Source organism: Oxyura jamaicensis, chromosome 4, assembly GCF_011077185.1.
Source record: "Oxyura jamaicensis isolate SHBP4307 breed ruddy duck chromosome 4, BPBGC_Ojam_1.0, whole genome shotgun sequence".
NCBI classification, from domain to species: Eukaryota; Metazoa; Chordata; class Aves; order Anseriformes; family Anatidae; genus Oxyura; species Oxyura jamaicensis.
In genome coordinates this window covers 8,780,403-8,799,621 of record NC_048896.1, presented here as the reverse complement: position 1 = coordinate 8,799,621, position 19,219 = coordinate 8,780,403, and the positions used below count along the sequence as shown (strand labels likewise).

The window sequence follows — 19,219 nt, the reverse complement described above, 5'->3', positions numbered from 1 at the left end:
AATGCACGAGACTTAAAATGTGTAACTCGCATACAATTAGATTTTTCCAAGACAAAAGAATGATCACAGAAATCACTGTCATGGTAAATTTGCATGTCTGAAATATTGATATTAAAAATTACCATCAAATTTCAAAATTCCTGCTTCATAATTATAGAAAAAGTACAAATTGCTATTTCCCTTAGCATCTATGAGAATATAAAGAGATACTTTTCCTAGGCAAAGTTTCAAAAGATTCAAGTTATTTCATTCAAGTTTGTTATCTTAGGCAAAAGTACAAACTATGATTTCATTTCCAGAAGCAGATTTAAAATGATAGTTTTAGGATATTCACTGAGCAGACTGGAACAACTCTGCAGTTATAACATCCTTAATTAGTGGCAACATAACTATCTTGATAATTTAGGATCAAGATAGGGCATACTGCATAAAAAAGTGTACACAGCAAAACCTATCTAAGCACCAGCTGTTTTTCCAACGATTCATGGAATGCTACCCTTATTTGGATTTTTAAAGACTATGAAGTAATCAAACCAGTAGTTTAAAGTCTCTTGATTGTAAACCTTTATTTCATAACATTTTCAGAAGTATTTTATATCACAGAAGACTTCCACAATGAACTTCAGATTTGCAAAAACACCTAATCCCTAATGAAAATTAAAGCTTAGTGCTTCGAGAAACTGTTTGGAGGAGAGTCTAAGGACGCGGCCCAGATGACAGCTAGTAACAGAAACCTTGTGCACCTCTTCCCTTCTGCTTGATGTTATGGAAATTGTCAGGGGAAAAAAAGCTAACAATTCTTCAAAGAACTCTAGACTTCTATGCCAAAGTCACATCGCTTATCTGTGCTGCTCTAGAGAATCATGCATGCTCAGGAGAGATCATGTTAGAGATAAATTCAATACATGAGCACAGTATATAGAGGTCCTTGAGGTGAAATGGCATTGCAGAGCTATGATGCACAAAAAGATGGTACAAAAGTCAGCTGTTGCTAAATGACTAATATTTGCATTTCAGAACCTTCTGCAGCTGCAGTCATCTGCATTCTCACAGCTGAAATTCTCTTTTGATGTATACACTCACACCACCAAACAACTGCAATAACTTTGAGCTAAGAGTAGCCTTTTTCTGAAATACAAACTCGAAGCAGTTGTAATTCAGGTGTTTGTCTGCCAGAGGGAGCTGAAGCAAAGAAAAAATACCTCCTATGTCAATACTTCAAAAGTTTTATGTTTGGTTGGTACTACACCAGTTCATTTAACTATTCAGATGAACCAGGTTCTGCTGCAAAAACACCACCACTTGTGTTTGGCACAGAGCAGTCACTGCTTCATCCCACCCAGGGCACCCGTGTACCTGCACCACCAAAACCTTTCCAACTATATCCAATACACTCATTCTGTCAATAGGTTCCCCAAGATCTTTGAATTAAAACAATACTTTAAGATATATTTAACTATCTTTGATACACCACAGCTGCTTCAGAGATGGGCTTCTCTTACTAATAGTTAGAACATCACCTAAGATGCTATCTAATGCCTTCATTTAGTAATGCACAGTAACACCGTGCAAAGATGAGTCTGACAGAACAAAATATGTACTAAGGTGAAAACAGACTTCCATTCAAATATTTACTGCTCTTTTTTAAACACACACTTTCCACTTACTGTTTCTAAAACCTAGCATTGGTATACGTATAAATCTGCACATAGAGTTGATATTGCATAAAGCTCTAAGTTATCTTATTGCCAATTTATTCTTGCATAACACTAGTTAACCTGAAAAGCTTAAAACAGACAGGAATCGATCTCTTCTTGCAAATTGGTGAAGATGTCTAAGCAATTTGTTCATAGGAAAACAGGATTCTGAAGAACAGCTTCAGTAATCAGAAGGAATTTCACTATACATAATGGGCTACGCTTTTCCATCCTGTACTTCAGTTTAACTATTTTAACTATTTTATCTACCTTCAAAAACATTAGCTATAAAAGCCAGCATGAATCCCACCAGAGTTTTCACAATTTAAGAAAGAACAAAGTGTGTATAGTTTTAAAGTTCCCCTAAACTTTAAGTGCTAAACTGATGCAACCTTCCTGAGCTCAAAATTTAACCAACAGGCTTTAAAATAAGCTTAGTAGAATCCTGTGTATTTCTCACACTTAAAACAGCTTTAGGAAAATCAGTTATGCCACCTTCTGGCATTCTTAAGAACTGCTCTACAAGGCAAATACTCATTTTTATAAATTTCCATCTCTTGAATAGGGGAGGAAAAAAAAAAAAAAAAGAAAAAAAAGAAAATTCACTTCAGGTAAGATGCAGAATGTGACTTTTTTAAAGCTTTGATTTATTCATACATCACCATTAGCTTGGACCAGTTTGTGCCCAGCTTCAAAATACCTCACCTGTACCACCTTCCTTTCCAGTCATTCACCCGCAATACCTTGTTTGAGGTACGAGCTATTCTGCTCCTTGTCCCCATCCCAACAGATACAGCAGAGTTACTGAAAAAGGCAGAATGAAAGGACAAGCAAACATGTGAAGTGGCTTCTGTGCAAGATACAACTTGTAGACTGGACTTAACAGCATGGAAGAAGAGTGAGAAGATACAGTAACAGTCTGAAGTGTCAAAAAAGCATGACAAAGGTGAACAAAGTAATTATTCACCAACTTTGTAGCATGAAATAGGAAGCTCATATGAAACTAGCAGATGTCTGGTGAAAAAAAAAAACAGAGGAAATGCTTCTTCACACAACACATGCTTCAGCTACCAAGCTATCAGCTTTTCAGTAACCATTTCTTCTCACTACGCAAAGATTCAAAGAGAAGCAGCTGTGAAAAGTAGTAGAAAAAAAAAAAAACACAGAGCTATAGAACATTTTCTTCTGATCTGGAAGGTCCCTGAGCATAAATTATGTAATTATCATTTTGACCACGCAAGGCAAAATATACACAGCATGAGAAGTAGGAAACATTACTTTCATCACAAACACCACTGGAAGTCAGGCTGCAACAACAGTTAGTTTACCTGAAGGACCTTGCAAGAACCACAGAAATAATACACGTAACACCAAGACTACAGAATAAATCCTCAAAAGAATTAGCATTGATAACTGTGGCCAGGCATAATGTGACCGCAGCCACCTGAACAAAATATTGCTGCATATATCCTGAAGTATTGTCTACAAAATGCAGTGCTATGATCCCACACGAAGTGCTAAAATATTTTTCAAAAAGCAAGCACTGATAGCAGTCATGCCTTAATTATTCCTCCCTGCCCATGTATTTACAGACATTTATAATTAATACTAACTAGATGCATTTTTGTATTTTAGCAGAGCACTTTTTCACTCACTTGGAATTCTAAATTTCAAACCTCACACTGAAAGCAGTGTTGGTGTCTAATAATTCAAAGGCAATTTCAAATGAACTCAGTACTTTTATGACTTAAAATCCCTGAAAGATGAAGCTTTTAAGGACTTTGAATAGCATATACTGGAAGCATGAAAAGAAGGCAAGATTAATTCTGGAGACACCTGGGAAATCTCTGCTGAGCCAGCCATGCACTACTACAAATCCAAAAGCACAGGATACAGCAGTCCACTTAGGAAGGGAGGAAGACAGGGCAATAAGTCATTTATTCAATAGGGTCAGTACTGAGCTTGAAGTAAAATGCATCTAGTAGCTCAAGATAAGATGAACATTTGCTACAAAAATCTTTGTAAACAGCAAATTACAAACCTTCCATTAAATAATAAGCCTATATGGGGAAACCAAGAGTTACAGCAATTGCTGGACCACACACACTTTACACAAACACTGTTACTGAACAGTATCCTTTCTTCAGTGCTTCACATCAAATTTCTGCAAATTTGTGTTCTGGCTCATGTCCTGAATCAAGCAACAACGTGCACAAACATACCTTTTTCTGTTTGATTCCTTAACTGAAGCAGAAACATAAGCAAACTACCAACATCTTGCTGCAGAAAAATCATCTGCTGGGAAAAAAGACACACAATCCAAAGGGCACGTATTCCATTTGGAAAAAGTAAAATCAGGTACAATTATTGAGCCTTGCCTTTCAGTTGCCAAACATATGATAAATTATTTCTAACAGCAAATTCCAGTAATATGATTCAGTTCGTTCACCCTCCTTCTCCCTCCCTTTGCCCCCAAGTTCTGCACTGTAAATTGTCTTATAACCCAATACTTGAACTGTCCAAAGAACAAGGCCATTCCTGTTCTCATACAGCACTCCTCATTAATCCTAAACCATGTATAGCAAAGAGGTGGCTAGACTAACTTCAGATAAAACCAGTATGCATCATGTAATTACTCCGTGTTGGCCAGTATCTTTGCCACACCCCACTAAAGAGCAGCAATGAAAAGGACATTCACTTTTACAATGACAGACCAGTGATGTCCTAGCAAAGCCTGTGAGCAAAATCCAAGTGAGACTTCTGTATATTTTACTACATGGGTTCAGCTTTAATTATCTAAAATCAGAAGTGAACGTGGTTGTACTGTCTGTCTAATCACTGGGGAAACTGAGCAAGAAGGTAGAAATCTAAGACGAACCCAGACAACAGCTAACGATGCTGTGGAGAAAACAGCTTTACAAACTCCTCTGCTTTTAGTTCTTATGTTCTGCTTTACTCCCACATTGCTTTGACTCACTCAAATCATGTCAATCTACATTTAAGCAACTGCAAACACAACTTCACTATCCTTGCCCAGATGGGGTACCGAGGAACTTGCCGACTTGTTGGTACACGACCTCTGCACTCTTTGAGACAAGAGTAGACTGAGAGCACCTGAAGATTTAACACATCTATTTCATATGAAGTTTCTTTACAGAGCCTTGGCTGATACACCTCCATCTACCTGGTTGTCAGGTATGACTCAATTAGTCTGAGCAGGTAAAGTGGAACAGAGAAATGAAAGTGAAAGGAATTTGGAAAAGGGCAGCCACATGCTGAAAACATTTGGAATGCAAAACAATGAAAAACTTAGGAAGACAGAAAGAGCTAGATGCTAAAAGTATCATGAAGTGTCATTTCAGTAGTGTCATGTAAGTCAGGTATAAAAATATGTACAATATTGTAATGAGGCAGGACTGTAGTGGCTACAGCTGAAAGTTTTCTGTGACAGACGTACTTCTGCACTTCAACAGTGCAACAGTTTCAGCTGTTCAGACTTGTTACCTGCTGAAATTATACTGATATCTGGACTCCGGATTTCAGTGTGTGTATTTATGGAACTGGTAGTCTCCAAGCTATAGAAGAATACTCTTTGGAAAACTGAGTTGTTTCCCTAAACAGCCTTCATTGATCCTGCAGTATTCTTTTCCAATGTAATTGTTCCTTTATTATGAACTGTATTTCAAAATGGAAGACATTAAAATAAGCTTGCTGGAATTTCTTTCAGGAGAAGATAAGCATCTCAACTCCTTACCTTAAATCTTTTTTCTTTCTAAATTACAACAAGCGTAAAAAGAATAAATTGCAAGTGTAACGAAAAAAGACAGAATGGCTGAAGTCAGTATATTTTAAGACAGAAATCTCTTTTCAGTCATATCAAAAATGTTTCTAGCATACTCTGACAGTTTTCACAAATAAGTTATTCCCTACTTGTTCTAAAACTGGTCTTTAAAAATCTAATAGTTGATGCAATGGCAGCTGGATCAACTAAATCAGAAAAATCTATGGAAGTCGTGAATTAGAGAACTGTTGAAAGTAAGACTTTTTTTTCCCTATGTTGTTTAAAAATCATGTAGTCCATTATTAGACAAATTAGTTTACAAATCACTAAGTCCTTTTGCTTCAAAAGTCACTTGATAACTAGCTCTTTCAGACTTCCTCAATTTTTCAGGTAGGGAAAAAGTTCTCAGGCTGCCACTCTGAAAAAAACAATGCTGACATCTCTCCAGGAACTTAGCCACTTGCCACATACCTGTCATGAAGCACTGCTGACACCTCGCCTCTGAGCACAGAATGATCCATGCCACTGAGGTTAGCAACTGTCCTGTTGACCAAAGGAGATAAAATGCAATATGTAATCTTAGATGAGAGCAGACATCCAGAAGTGTGCCTAATATGGTAGAAGAAACAAAGTTTGCAGCCAATACTGCCCAAGTTCTGTGGAGTCCATCTATTGTTTTGATGAGAAAATGAGCCTTTTTCTTTGAAGAAAAATAAGTTACAGAAAACCACAAAGCAGACGAGACATTCTGAAATTTATTGAGGCACAACAGCATCTGTGCGCAGTCCCCCACAATACTCTTTTGAAATAATATTTTTGATGAAATGTAAAGACCAGCAAGACCAACAGCAGAAAAAAAAACTTAATAGCTTCAGATTCTTCAGTTAAAGCTTGAAGGACAAAAGCTGTGACAACATAAAAAGGTCCATGGACCTAGCACATACAGATTATTTCTGTATGAATGTACTGCTCAACTGTGATGCCTGCATTTCTACTAGTCCCTTAACTACCATAAACTGTGGTTAGTCCTCTTCTGCTTGCAGAGACAGGATATAACCCAGGCTGCTAATTTCTGATCGAAGTGTCTTTTATTCACTGGTACCTTATGAACACAAGGAGAACATTTACCAGCTAATACAGCATTCAGTTTTAATGCAAGGACCAAAGCTTCACTGCACCAGAACTTTGCTGCTCCTTAACTTTTAAAGTATGAACAGAAACGTTATCAGACTTGGACCTCATTTTGAGTCTCAAGAAAGGAAGGCTCAGGGGGATCTAATCCCAGACTTCCTTAAAGATATTTAAGGGAGAAGGAGGAACTTGTCAAGGATGCACAGTGACAGCACAACAGGCAATGTGCACAAGATAAAAAAAAAAAAATCTTCACACTAAGAGCAAGCAAACTTTGGAATAGGTTTACTAGAGAAACTGCAAATTCCCTCACTGAAAATATTTAAGACTTGGCTCCATGGGGCCCTGGATAACAATCTGAGTCCCTGCTTTCTGGAGAAGATTGGACCAGATGATCTCCTGGGGTTCTTTCCAAGGTAGACTTTTCAATAATCCTATAATCTCTAACTTGAAGCACAGAGTAAATGAAACAACAGAATGGAATTGTTCACTTATTTGCTGATCTTTGTTCAACTGGGGGGAGTCTTGGTGTGACCTAATCACAGGCTTCCAATACCTAAAATACAGTCACAGAAAAGATGGAGGTACTCCTTTCACAGGCATGCATTTATTTTTTCTCCTTTTTTATTTCAATAAAATATTTCTTGAAAGGTAAGGACTGAATAAATTACTTCCCAATGAAAATCAACATTACCACTTTTGCCACCATATAGCATTCCAGAAAATGAAAATATTCTGTATAAAAATCACTGAATTTTATTAGTAGTTCTCTTTGCCAAAAAAGCATCAATAATAAAAAAGAAATTCAAAGTTGAACTCGATCCTCAGACATTTTAATGTTATAAATCCATGAGTGAAAGTGACAATACTTATTAAAATAATCTTTCTTCTCTATTTATATATTACTTTGAATCTTTGGATAGTCTACATTAATCCTTTTCCTCTTGCCTGAAGTACTAGGCAGGGAACTGAAGGTATAAGAAACATGAAGGGTCCTGTTTCTTTAAAGAACTTATGCATACTATCAAAAGCCTCAAATGCAGTTACTGCTGTAATGACACCAGTTTACACTACCAAATCAGAATCAACTGAAGAAGCCATGTTCTACTAGTGCATGCTGTCTGTATAAAGAATTGCTGTCAAATATATACTATTTTTTTCAGAAGTATTTGTACAATATTTTCAAGATTCTCCCTCATTACTTACACAGGTAAAATTCATCTTTCACAAAAATATTTCTAGTTTCAGGCAAACTCCAGTTTTTTTAAGCGTTTGAAACTCTACTGAAATGTCTTCCTGCCTTGTCCCTTCAGCCATGTTATTTATTACAGTGCATCCATCCAATACGCCTACCTCTCTCACCACATTAAGCATGAAAAGCTGCTTTTTAATGCCCTTAAGGGCTCAGCTTTGCTGTATTTGCAACATTTGTTCCCCTTAATTAGATCAACCTTTGGCAAATTGTCCAACGAGCACCTCTGTTTTCTTTCATGTGACCCCTTATACACAAAGGTGTTTTAAAATACAGCAGCAACAATTCCTCCAAAACAGCCATGACTGTAATGCATAATAGCACTTGACATTGGTCAGAGTGATGACATATTGCAACTATTTGACTTGCTTGATTTTCTACAGATCTCCACCTGTATGTGATCTTATTTTGTACTCAAGTTATAAGAACTTTCCATTAAAGATGTTCTGATTTACATTTGTATACTAGTAATGCTGGTTGGATGAATATGCAAACAATTATTACCTAAAGGTTGTTTCTGCAAATTAAGATATTGAACTGTACTTTCCACAGCATTTTCAAAAACTTTTTAAAAAGTAAATAAAACACAGAATCATTAAATTCAAAGGAATAAAAGATCTGTACTTGTCACAGAGTGAGTCATTCACCTGGCTAAATTTAAAAGCTAAAAAAAATATGATTAAAAAAAAAAGTTTGTAATATGACAGTAGGTAAGCTGATTGCCGAGCACTCTGCTAGCACAGTAACAGCACTGACCCAGGCTCTTCTGAGGCTGTTCTGATCCAGCTACATATTCCCAGCTGCAACATCTGTTGATTCAGGGATGCTGATGAGCAAGCACTAAGAAGGGCTTAGATATACCGTTAAAGAAACATTCCCCATGGATTTCACTTTAATTGCAATGATGCTACAACAGTGTTTGTCACTACATTTTTAAAAAAATCAACGTATTCTTTCCAAAGCTATTAAATTTTGTCTCCTTGAGACAAAAGCAAAAGATTATTATTAAAAAAAAGTGTGAAACTGTCTAAGGCCTACAATATAAGGAAGCTTCTGTTATTGAAAAAATAACCCATTTCACATCACACATGGCAGTTCATTAGAATTCAGACATTATCACACTCTGGATCAATTCAGACTTCCTGAAATACCATTTACTAACAGTAATTTCAGGTAAGCTGCATATACTAAGAAGGAAGTGAGACTGTTTAATAGGACAGGATCCACTACACTGAACTCCATATTACGAAGTCATATTTAAAATCAGTGAGAGTAATTCTCATTTTTATGTAAACCATTCTACTGTAAAACCTGCTTGTATAACAGACAAGCATTACTAAAGCTATGTAAACATTTAGCTTGTAAAAAAAATGCACTCCAACACGCAGGATGCGAGCAAAATGGAAATATTATCAGCATGCGTACTATAAAGCTTGAAAATATCTACCTGCATTCCCCTCATTTTAAAATGTGTCCCAAAATTGTCCAGAAGGATGTCTGCACACAAGCTATTTCACTGCATAGCTACAGCAACCTTTAATATGACATTGTAAAGACAGCAAAATAAGCCTCTTGAGCTGTTACATGGGAAAAGAACAACGTTTATACAGTCTTAATGCTATCAAATCTATAATCACAAAACCATTCAGCAACTTCAATCTCTGCATAACATTTGCAGGAACACAATCATGCTTCTGTGCTCCTGAGCTAAAACGGAATTATTTCATTGCCTAAGCAGACCGGCATCTGTGCCCTAACGGATCTTGGCTCTGAAGTCAATTCACGTCTGGCACTTACAGGCTCCATAATTTGAAGTCCAAAAGCAACAAGTCTGACAACAGCAAAGTCATCATTAAATTTCAAGACAAACATGGAGTGGCATTCTACAGAAAGATCTATGCAACTGATATTTAAAAACAGACCTGTCAGCTTATACATTCAAGTGACTTGTAGGACAATAGCTGGACTTCCAAAAAAAAAGCTCAGAGCACACACTTTTACTCAAACTCCAGTTCACTACGATCATAGAACCAGTTGTGTCAGCCACATGTCATCAGGCATCCCCCTTCTCTTCATACACTTATTGCAGGTTAACTCTAGAAATAATCAGCTACTCTTTCCACACTCACGACTTTGAAGACAACACTTCCTCAGACTTATACCCCTGCATTTAAACTAATGCCTCAGGCTCGTCTGCTACAGCAGTGCAGCTGATGGCCTCATCAAGAGAAAAGACCAAGAGCTCTTCCCCAGTACTTCACATCCAGTAGCCACCACAGGAATGTCTCTCCAGACTGCAGTGGAAGTCTGGAGACCGTGTCTTTCAACATCCACCATTTCAGGCTGCATTTCAGATTTTGGACAGGAAGCTGTGAAGAACCAGGCTGGTGACTGCCTAGTCCATATTCACCTAACAAGCCTCAAAGCAGCCATTTCCTCCCATTCTTCAATGCCCTTATTTTACTGCCAAAATTAGCTTTTACCTGAAGATTACCAAGGGTGAAAAAGCCACCTAGTAAAACAGCATCACATCTTTCATGTAAATGGGGCAGGGGCCTGAAACTCACCCATGTCTAGAAGTGGCTGCATGTGACACGAGATCAGGGTACTGTGCAAGGACAGCCTCAACTCACTGCACTGAAACTGAAGTAGCAGAAAGCAGTATTTTTGCAAGTGAGGTGTATGTCAAAGCAATGCTTTAAATAAAGTATTATTTTGAATTGTAAGTCAGCTGAACAACTGTTTCATGCCTGAATGTGCATAATGAACCAAATTTTATCTTACATTTATAGCAACATGACTCAAAATATTATCAATCTGGCCCCAAAATACTAAATTAATTTAAAAGCATTCTTAAAATGTTTAAGCCCCTACAGAGTTACCATATTTCAAGTGTTCTGTAGAGGAATTCCATCTCACCTTTCTCCAGTACAAGTCATCTATGATCATGACTTCAGCATATTAAAGCTCATTCATCAACATCTACACTTAATAAATCCACGTTAGTGAAGATTCCCTTGACAAAAGTTTGATTGCATCTAATCATGCAATGATTAGATGAGCATTGCATTTTAAAAAAAAAAAAGCACAGAGAAGTTACCCAGCAAATGTTATACAAGTAGAAGAAAAACCTGTATTATGACCAGTTAGACAACAGAACTAACAACTCCCTCTCACTAGCAGTGAAAAAAAAAAATCACGGTAACAAACCATCTGCTGACTGTCAGTTATTTTGAGAGCATAAAGGTTTGCGTGGTTACTAAGATCAGGGAAGGCCAACGGAACATACTAGTCCATTCACTAGGAAACTGAATAGCTTGGATACAGCATGTCCCTTCAGCACCCAGCTTGTCACATACACCCCTAATCTACTGATTACCAAGGGCACAGCTCAAGTACCTATTACTATTGTACAAATTAGACTTACTCAGATATGGACAGATGTCAAATAGAACAAGGCACCCTCATTCAGCCTGTCAGGCTCAAGGAGTAAAATCAACATAGGAAAGGAGTATACATCTCTGTATTTTGCTCAAAGATGCTTTCTACAATTTCAATATTATCCAATATACTTATGAATTAGTATTCTTGAAGTTTATGAACATAGAAGTCAATACTGCTAAATGAAAAATCTAATCGTACATTCTCGACTGTCAAAGACATTTTAAGTCAAGTTGCAGTATGCATTTTAAGCCCTTTAAAGCTTGCTGCTTGAGCATTCAAAGGTAAAAGATTTTTCTGCTGTTAACCAGAAATCCTGCACACTGAAAACTGCAGAGTAATATTGACAACAACAATAAAAAGTAAATAACAATCTGCATTATACATCTCACAAACTTTATAAAACTAAGTATCAATCACAGAGAGAGATACTGCTGCAGAGGTTAAAGCCAAGGTTATGATCATGCAGAACTGAGAGAAGAACCCAGTTCCTGCACCTCCACCCTGCAACAAGGATTAAACTCTATTCAATTCACAAGTTATCCCATTACATCTTACCAAATTCACCCTTGCAATAATCCCTTAAGAATTAATGAAACTAGCCAGTTATTTATTACCTGTTATTGCAGCTACTAATGCTGACACAGAGGAGTCTTAAAGTAGGCAAATCCAGAAACACTATTCACGGTGGGTGTCATTGGCTGTAAGCCTTATCCGCTCTCTTAAATATCAGAGCACAACCTGACCCAACCATATGCTGAAGACCGTGAAAAGCTGACTGCTATGCAGCTAAAAGGTCCTTAACCGCAACCATCTGTACAAATTAAATGCTAGCCCCACAAGATAACTGCCGTGTATTTTTTCCACAGAGCCTTTTCTGAAAAATACCACACTGAAATAGTCAATAACTGTTTAAAAAAGTAAATAAATTTGGTATTTCATCAGTAACTACGGTATTGCTAAGAAAACATTCATTTAAGGTATGAATTCTGATATTTGGAACATTTACACCGCAGCTGTATTTCTTGTTAGGAGTGTGAACAACTAAGTTCCAATGTTACTAACATGATAATAATTAAAATAACTCACAATGAATTACTATTCATTATTAAGTTACCATTATTAAAAATATAATGAATTTCTCAACTGCAAATTTTCAAACCTCTATACAGTGATACCCAGTTGGAGAGTAAATAAAACTGTACCTGTCTAAAACACTTCAAATAAACTTATTCAGGCCTGTACAGACCTGACAGCCACGCAACTTCTACCTCCCTCATTCACCTTTAAACCTGCTAGAAAGTTGCTTCAAGTGTTCAAGGAACTTATTTTTTAACAGGGTGAAGACTTATAGTTATGTAAAACCTCTTTTGTCCTAAGGAAGAAACACAGAAAGTTGAAACAAGAGCGTATGTACCAAATGGAGTCTTTAGTTGCATCCCTTTGTTATCATTACCAACAGCAGGAGTATCTGTTGTTAGGTTTGGAGAATTTAAACGTAGACAATCTTAAGAACAGTATCATCCGCTGAATGATCACACAAGCCTAATGAAGCAACAGACTACTGAGCAATTGCTACCTGATTTGCCAGGTCAGAGGTTGGACTGCCAAAACATCACCGAGACAGAACAGAGCACTTCAAAGAGCTGCAGTAAGAAGCTCTGCCCATGATATCTTACCAAGAGACTCTGCTTGAGCCCTGACCAGAATGTGAAAACAATTGGACTGTGCACCATGGCTGACAATCAGGTAATCCACTACACTGACTACCTGCAAAAGGCATCACAGTAACAGTTTTATTAAAGAATTTATTACTGTTAATATGGAATATTATTTGATAAAATTACTTTTATCACTACTCTCAGCCAACAGTGGCAACGTCTTTGTGGACTTTGGCCAAAAGAGTGGTCTGAAGGTCATAAGGTAAACCAAATCAGTGCTGTCTCTCCTTGATAAGCCAGGTGGATCAGCACAAGGATTTCTCCTCCTGCTTCATGAAGAATCCAGCACCTTGCGAGGACACTGTTAGCAAGAAATACTCCAGCATCCTTCCTGAACTGGCAAGTGCAGAATGCTGGAAGAAGCCAACGTAAAGATGACTAGAAACCATGGTTATCCTGAAGCAGAATTTCCTCTTGACTGAAAACATGACAGAATACTACCCACTATTTGCATAATATGAATCTCACATCCCAGAATGAGGAAATAAAGCATCAATTCCCCACACACACTTTTTTTTTGGTAGTTACTAAACTACAAATCACAAAGCTGTATCTATGAAAATCCAAATTAGACAAATACAATAGTATTAACAGCCCCCCTGTAAGCATTATAGAACTTGAGTAAGTACGTCATTAACCCTACGTGAAGGTTACCCACAGACCAAACATCACAGGTTCTTACTGATGTCTAGAATGCATTCGGTGGTCAACAGTAAAAGCCTTTGGTAGACTTACTGTAGAAAAGTTGGTCATTCTGGTTAATCATTTACGAAACTATACATATTCTACTGCTCAGTCCTCCAGCACTTTATTTCAACATTCAGCTTTGTCTATGCTTTCCATGAACAGATCTGTATTCATAGCTTTTCAGAACCAAAAAAAATATTTACGCAAATGACAGTTATTCTATATCAGAGGGAAAAAAATCATTCCCACATTATTATTTTGGACTTCTTAGGAAACACACAGTTACTCACAAAGAGTCTCTCCACATCATCTCTGATAAGCGGAAATATCTTCTCTGTTCTTCATGCACCTGTAGTCAAACAGAAAAGAATTGACACAGAGTCACAGACAGACATCCATAAATAGCATTGTGTCACTCAGATCCCACAAGTTTTCACAAAACAAATCAGTATTTTTTCTAAACATTCAAAATACAACTTTTTCCCATTTTACTAACTTTCTACAGTAGAATTACAGATAGAAAGGAATATAAAAGAAAGAAAACTGCTTCTTGTTTGCATGTATAACACTGCTCTTCGCGTTAGAAACAAGGATGAATTATGAAAACTAATCAAGTGAACTGAGAGAACACATGACCTAGATTTTTCAAATAATCTCTTGGTTTAACCCAGTTGTTCCTGAGCCTGCCTATCCTATGAACAATTTACTAAAATGGAAGCTGTGACTCATTAAAGCCACCTTTTATTTTAAGGGAGAGAGAAACAGCTCAAATTATTTATGTGCAAGACAATCACATTAATTTGCACAGAGCAGGCCAGAATTTTAATGAGTTCCATTTTTAAGATCTAATATAGTTGATCAAAAAGTGACAGTCTTGCTGGATTTTTTTTTAATGTCTCAAGGGTATGATATCTTACAGCTATTAATCAGAATGAAATACTACAGCCTATCTTCCAGTTTGAAACCACACTTCTACTTGAAGATAGAGTGGCAAAGCTGTAATATTTAAATTCTCTGACATTGTTTAGCAGCAAGCACTGAAAAATGTAACTACGCAACACCCCTGAGAAGAGTCACATTTTTATTTTCAGTCTTCTGAATATTTTGCATTGTTAAGCATAAGTGAACATTAAGAAAAGAGGGAATTATGGATTTCTTTAGATTTACTATTCCTTCATGGCCCCAAGAAGAAATTCCTGCACCAGAATTAATATTTTTAACACAAATGTAAATGAGTATTGTTAGATACAGTCACAAAACTGTAAACCTATATCAAGATTTGAAACAACAGATCAGTTTATGTATAATGAAAAACAGAAACTTCTGCAAATCATCCTCTCCCACGCAAGTGTTCTGTACCATTATAAATAACATTTTGGCTTCAGGGAGAAAAATCACATGCAATGCTAATTTTGGATTTAGTCAAAAAATTGATTTTGTTAAAGCAGACTAGATATTTAGTGGAAGGAATCCACACATAGTATTTGTAGGCATAAGCTACAAATTCAATGTGTGCTTTGCAACACTTTAAAATGTACTATAACAGCGAAGTGAATTATTTAATAGTATCTAACTCACTGCTCCCTCCCACTGATGCTATAGCAGCTGGTAGAATAATGTGGTTCTTAACCTCCGCTGTTACTGCACTTTAGGACATCCACTTGTTTCAAATAAACCGCAGGCTTTCCTCCATTAAAGAAGTCTGCTGAGTAAACAGGGTATGTTTTATCTATCCTTCACCATAAAATACATTCAAAAAGTACCATGTACATCTGAATTGCTTTCCTACAAATACACAGGAATAGTTATTTGTAAAGTCCAGTAGGATCTGGAGAACAGTTCACACAATTTGAAGGGACAATGCAGTCTTGTTCATTGTTTTACGATCCTGTGCACAAAGCATAGATTTCTCTGATGAGACAAATACATAACTGTGTGAAGTTATCAAAAGAATGGTGTTCCTTGTCTTCAAAAAGATCTATGGTTAGGACCAAATTAACTCCAAGAAATAAAGGAAGTTGGCCTTATCTTGGGCAAGTATACACTACAGGTGGTTTAGTCATCTCTCCAAACACCTCCTTGATGAGGCCAAAACAATTTTCTCTTGACATGGTCTTTAATTGGATTGCTTATCTGCATATCAACTAAAACGATCACTCCAGGTTGATCAAGAATTAGGAAAATCCAACCTTTCAAATATTAATTACAGATATATATTTTAATTCTTCCAACTTACCTATTTCCCTAAACAGGTTACTCTAAGTCAGCTAAGCTGCAAGTTCGTTGAAGTTGTTTTTGAAGAAATAAATGTGCTATTAGTGCACAGTAAATTTGCACTGTGCCCAACAAAACTAGATCTGAATTCCGAAAATAACAGTTTCACCTTCTTCCAGAGGAATTTTAACAGTACAGACTGGCCAAACTAGTCACATAGCCAGTAGCACTTCTATTAACTTTAAGCTTGTCACCTAGTTAAATAAAAAGCCATCGGTGTGACTTCAAAAATGAAATCCCTTATACATGTACATTTCCTCCCCACACCTAGAAATTTCTTTGGAGCAAGATTTTAAATAGCTTGTATGTTATCCACTCAAAGAATGCTGAGCCAGTTACACTGGACGGTGAAAGTTGAGTTTTTATTTTTGAATTTGCGGCCTTTTTTAAAACCACTGCTGAGAGGAAAAAAACTACATCCCTTCATCTGTGTCTGTCTTGCAATAGAAAATGTTACATGTATTGTCTTCCTGTACACAGGAATAAAGTAAAGATTTTAAAAGAATAGTACAGGATGGGTAAGTTGACACACACAAGTTCTCAAACTGAGAACTGAAATTTCACTCCAAGTAAAAACTCGGAAAGTGCAGAAAGAATATTTGCCACAACTCGTTACCACAAAAATTCAAATAGTTCAAAATGCATTAATTTTTAAAGATTTTATTTAGCCTTCCACTTTAATGACAGAGCTATCACCTTTCACATCCTCACCATTGATTCTCCATGTCCAACACATGAGAGAAATTCACATCTCTGCTTACAACCTTACAGCTACTCACTATGTCCACAGAAAGGAAAAATGTGATCACCAGCTCTCCTCTTCCCGTTCCCAACAGAAGCTGAGCACTGAATTTCTCCCTGCCGTGCAAGTTCCTCAGTTCTCTTAGGTTTGTGTTGTCTGTCATTGCTGCTGCTCATTTTGCAGCAGCTATATAATTTTTAAATAAGTGTTCCTTCCAGAGCCAAGCACGAACCATGAATTTTACCATAATTCTTTCAGATATGTAAAAGCAAGTACACGTATTTATGAATAACGATTCACTTCCTACATAACCCACTACATTTCTTTTAATGACCTTCAATATGAATTTAGGAATACAATTTAAAAGTAGTGTGGTTAAGAGCCATGTAAAATTGATTAGCATTTCACAGACAAGTTAAACTACTTCTAATACCGACTGCATAATATAAAGACTCCATATGCTGGTCATATGCCAGTGCACAGAACTCATACGGCACCCTGTGAAGTTTATCTTTTATGTATATATTTCATTATCTGTCAGAAGACTTTAAAATTTTCAAGGTTTGTAGATGATAGGGCTTCTGTAGGTTACTTATCTAAAGAACTGATTACTGATACAACAGCAAATTAGTGACACAAGACACATCAAGGAGTGCACAACAAAGGGCACAGTCTAAGAAGCCACGGAATGAACAAACCCATGCATTCTCCAGAAAAGCAGAGAATGGAAATTAAACCCATAACAAAACTGAACTGCTGAAAAACACAAGACAATTAAACAAATATGGAACAAGCGGCTAAACTCTAGCCTGGGAACATTAATTAAGGATGCAGTTCCACATTACACTTAGTCTGACCTAACTAATAGTCACCTAACTTGTGCCCAATTTAACAAGCCAACTAGCTGCACAATTCAACAGAAAGCCATTGTCCAAGGGAAGACCACTGCCCATTATAAATAACCGTTTTCTGTGAGATGAGCAAAATAATCCCACTCACCTAGTGCCAGTTGCACCTTCCCAGGCATGCACTCAGCTGCTATATAAAGGAGCAGATGAAGAAAGCAGTATTGTCCCTTTTGGCAGCACCTGATTCAATTTGACATTGAACTATACCCTTATACATAGAATGGTTTTAAACTCTGTATAAGAGATAATATGTAAGAGACTCTCTTTCTAAATATAGAGACATCTATGCCTATAAAGGCATTTTTATCTTAAAGTAAGACGTAGAATAGTTTCATGCAGGAAGTTTTCATGATAAAACTTTTTTTTTTAAAAAAAAAAAAACAGGTACCAGAGTTCCATTACCTGGAATTGGCATTAACATTATAAAACATCCCCTGATAATCAATAATTAACAAGTAGAATCATCACTATTTTCCATCTACAAACTGGAATTACACAAATATTTTCAAAGAAAAAATTAAGTCCATACACAAAAGAAACCACTATTCTTACCCTACAGAACATACAACAGAAGTTACCAATTTATTGCAGTCAATCCAGATTCTGTATTTTGAAAAACCCAGTGTCAGAAAGGAAGCAATTATTTGTCAACTGCTGAAATACAACACTAGGTAACAGAACAGGTATTATACTAACAGAAATTTACTAATTGCACTCAGTGAAAAAGTTTTACCCACCAAAAGTGATGCTATCATGCTAGTTAACTTCAATTACATCATGTCCTTTGTCAGCATACTTTAAAGATGTTTTACAAAATTATTATTCAACATATTTCAACACTATATAACAAAAATCAAGCTTCAGCATGCTTACACAAGCTTAGAAGTCTTCAGTGCTATTTATATATATATAAAAAAAAAGCTTCATTAGTATAGCTGTTCACTCATGTAACAAGAAAAAATAGTTCTCTGAAGAATACAGAATCATTAATACACTGCTTATAAATTGCATTCAAGTAAAACATCTGCAGTTTAAAATAGCACCAAAGAGGCAGCAGGAAAGTACTATGGCATATTGGAAGCTATATCAGGAGCATTATCAGGAGCTTCAGCAATTAGAGTAATCCAACACCAGGGAATCAACTTCTCTCCTGTTAGGTTGAGCTGTAACAAGACAGCTCTGTATGCAGCAATCCCCAGCCGGGACCAAAGGAAAAGGGGACAAGGAAGAGGCTGCAGATAACACACAGCAGTGACAACAAGTTGTGCCAGCACAAGGAGGGGGCAAGGAGACAGCTGGTACCACTGTCCAAAAACACAGGAAAGCACTGGTGAGACATGCCAGCTCCATGCCAGAGCTGACAGGTTAATAATGCCCCTGGGCTCACAGGGACTTGGTCCATTCAGCAGCAGCACTGCTCTCTCTCCCCTTGGCCCAAACACCTGCACCATCTCTTCACCCAGAGCAGCAGCTCTGAGCATCATTTGGCATTACACACGGTGCCTGGACGCCCAGGCAGTGACATCTGCCTAAAATGCTCTTCTCCTCCTTCTGCTACCACCACAGCCACAACTGGGAGCAGGTC

The 19,219-nt window shown here is 37.0% G+C and overlaps 1 protein-coding gene across 2 annotated transcripts in view; it reads right to left on the bottom strand.

Moving 5' to 3' along the window:
• KLHL13 (kelch like family member 13) overlaps positions 1–19,219 on the bottom strand; it is a 76,065-nt gene that overhangs the window by 43,589 nt on the left and 13,257 nt on the right. The window contains exon 3 of one of the 2 annotated variants that reach the window (XM_035323837.1): positions 14,001–14,059. The exons of the other annotated variant lie outside the window; for it this stretch is intronic. Coding sequence (XP_035179728.1) covers positions 14,001–14,020 — 20 coding nt within the window. The 5' untranslated portion in view covers positions 14,021–14,059. The remainder of the gene's footprint in view (positions 1–14,000; positions 14,060–19,219) is intronic. 2 annotated transcript variants of the gene reach the window in all.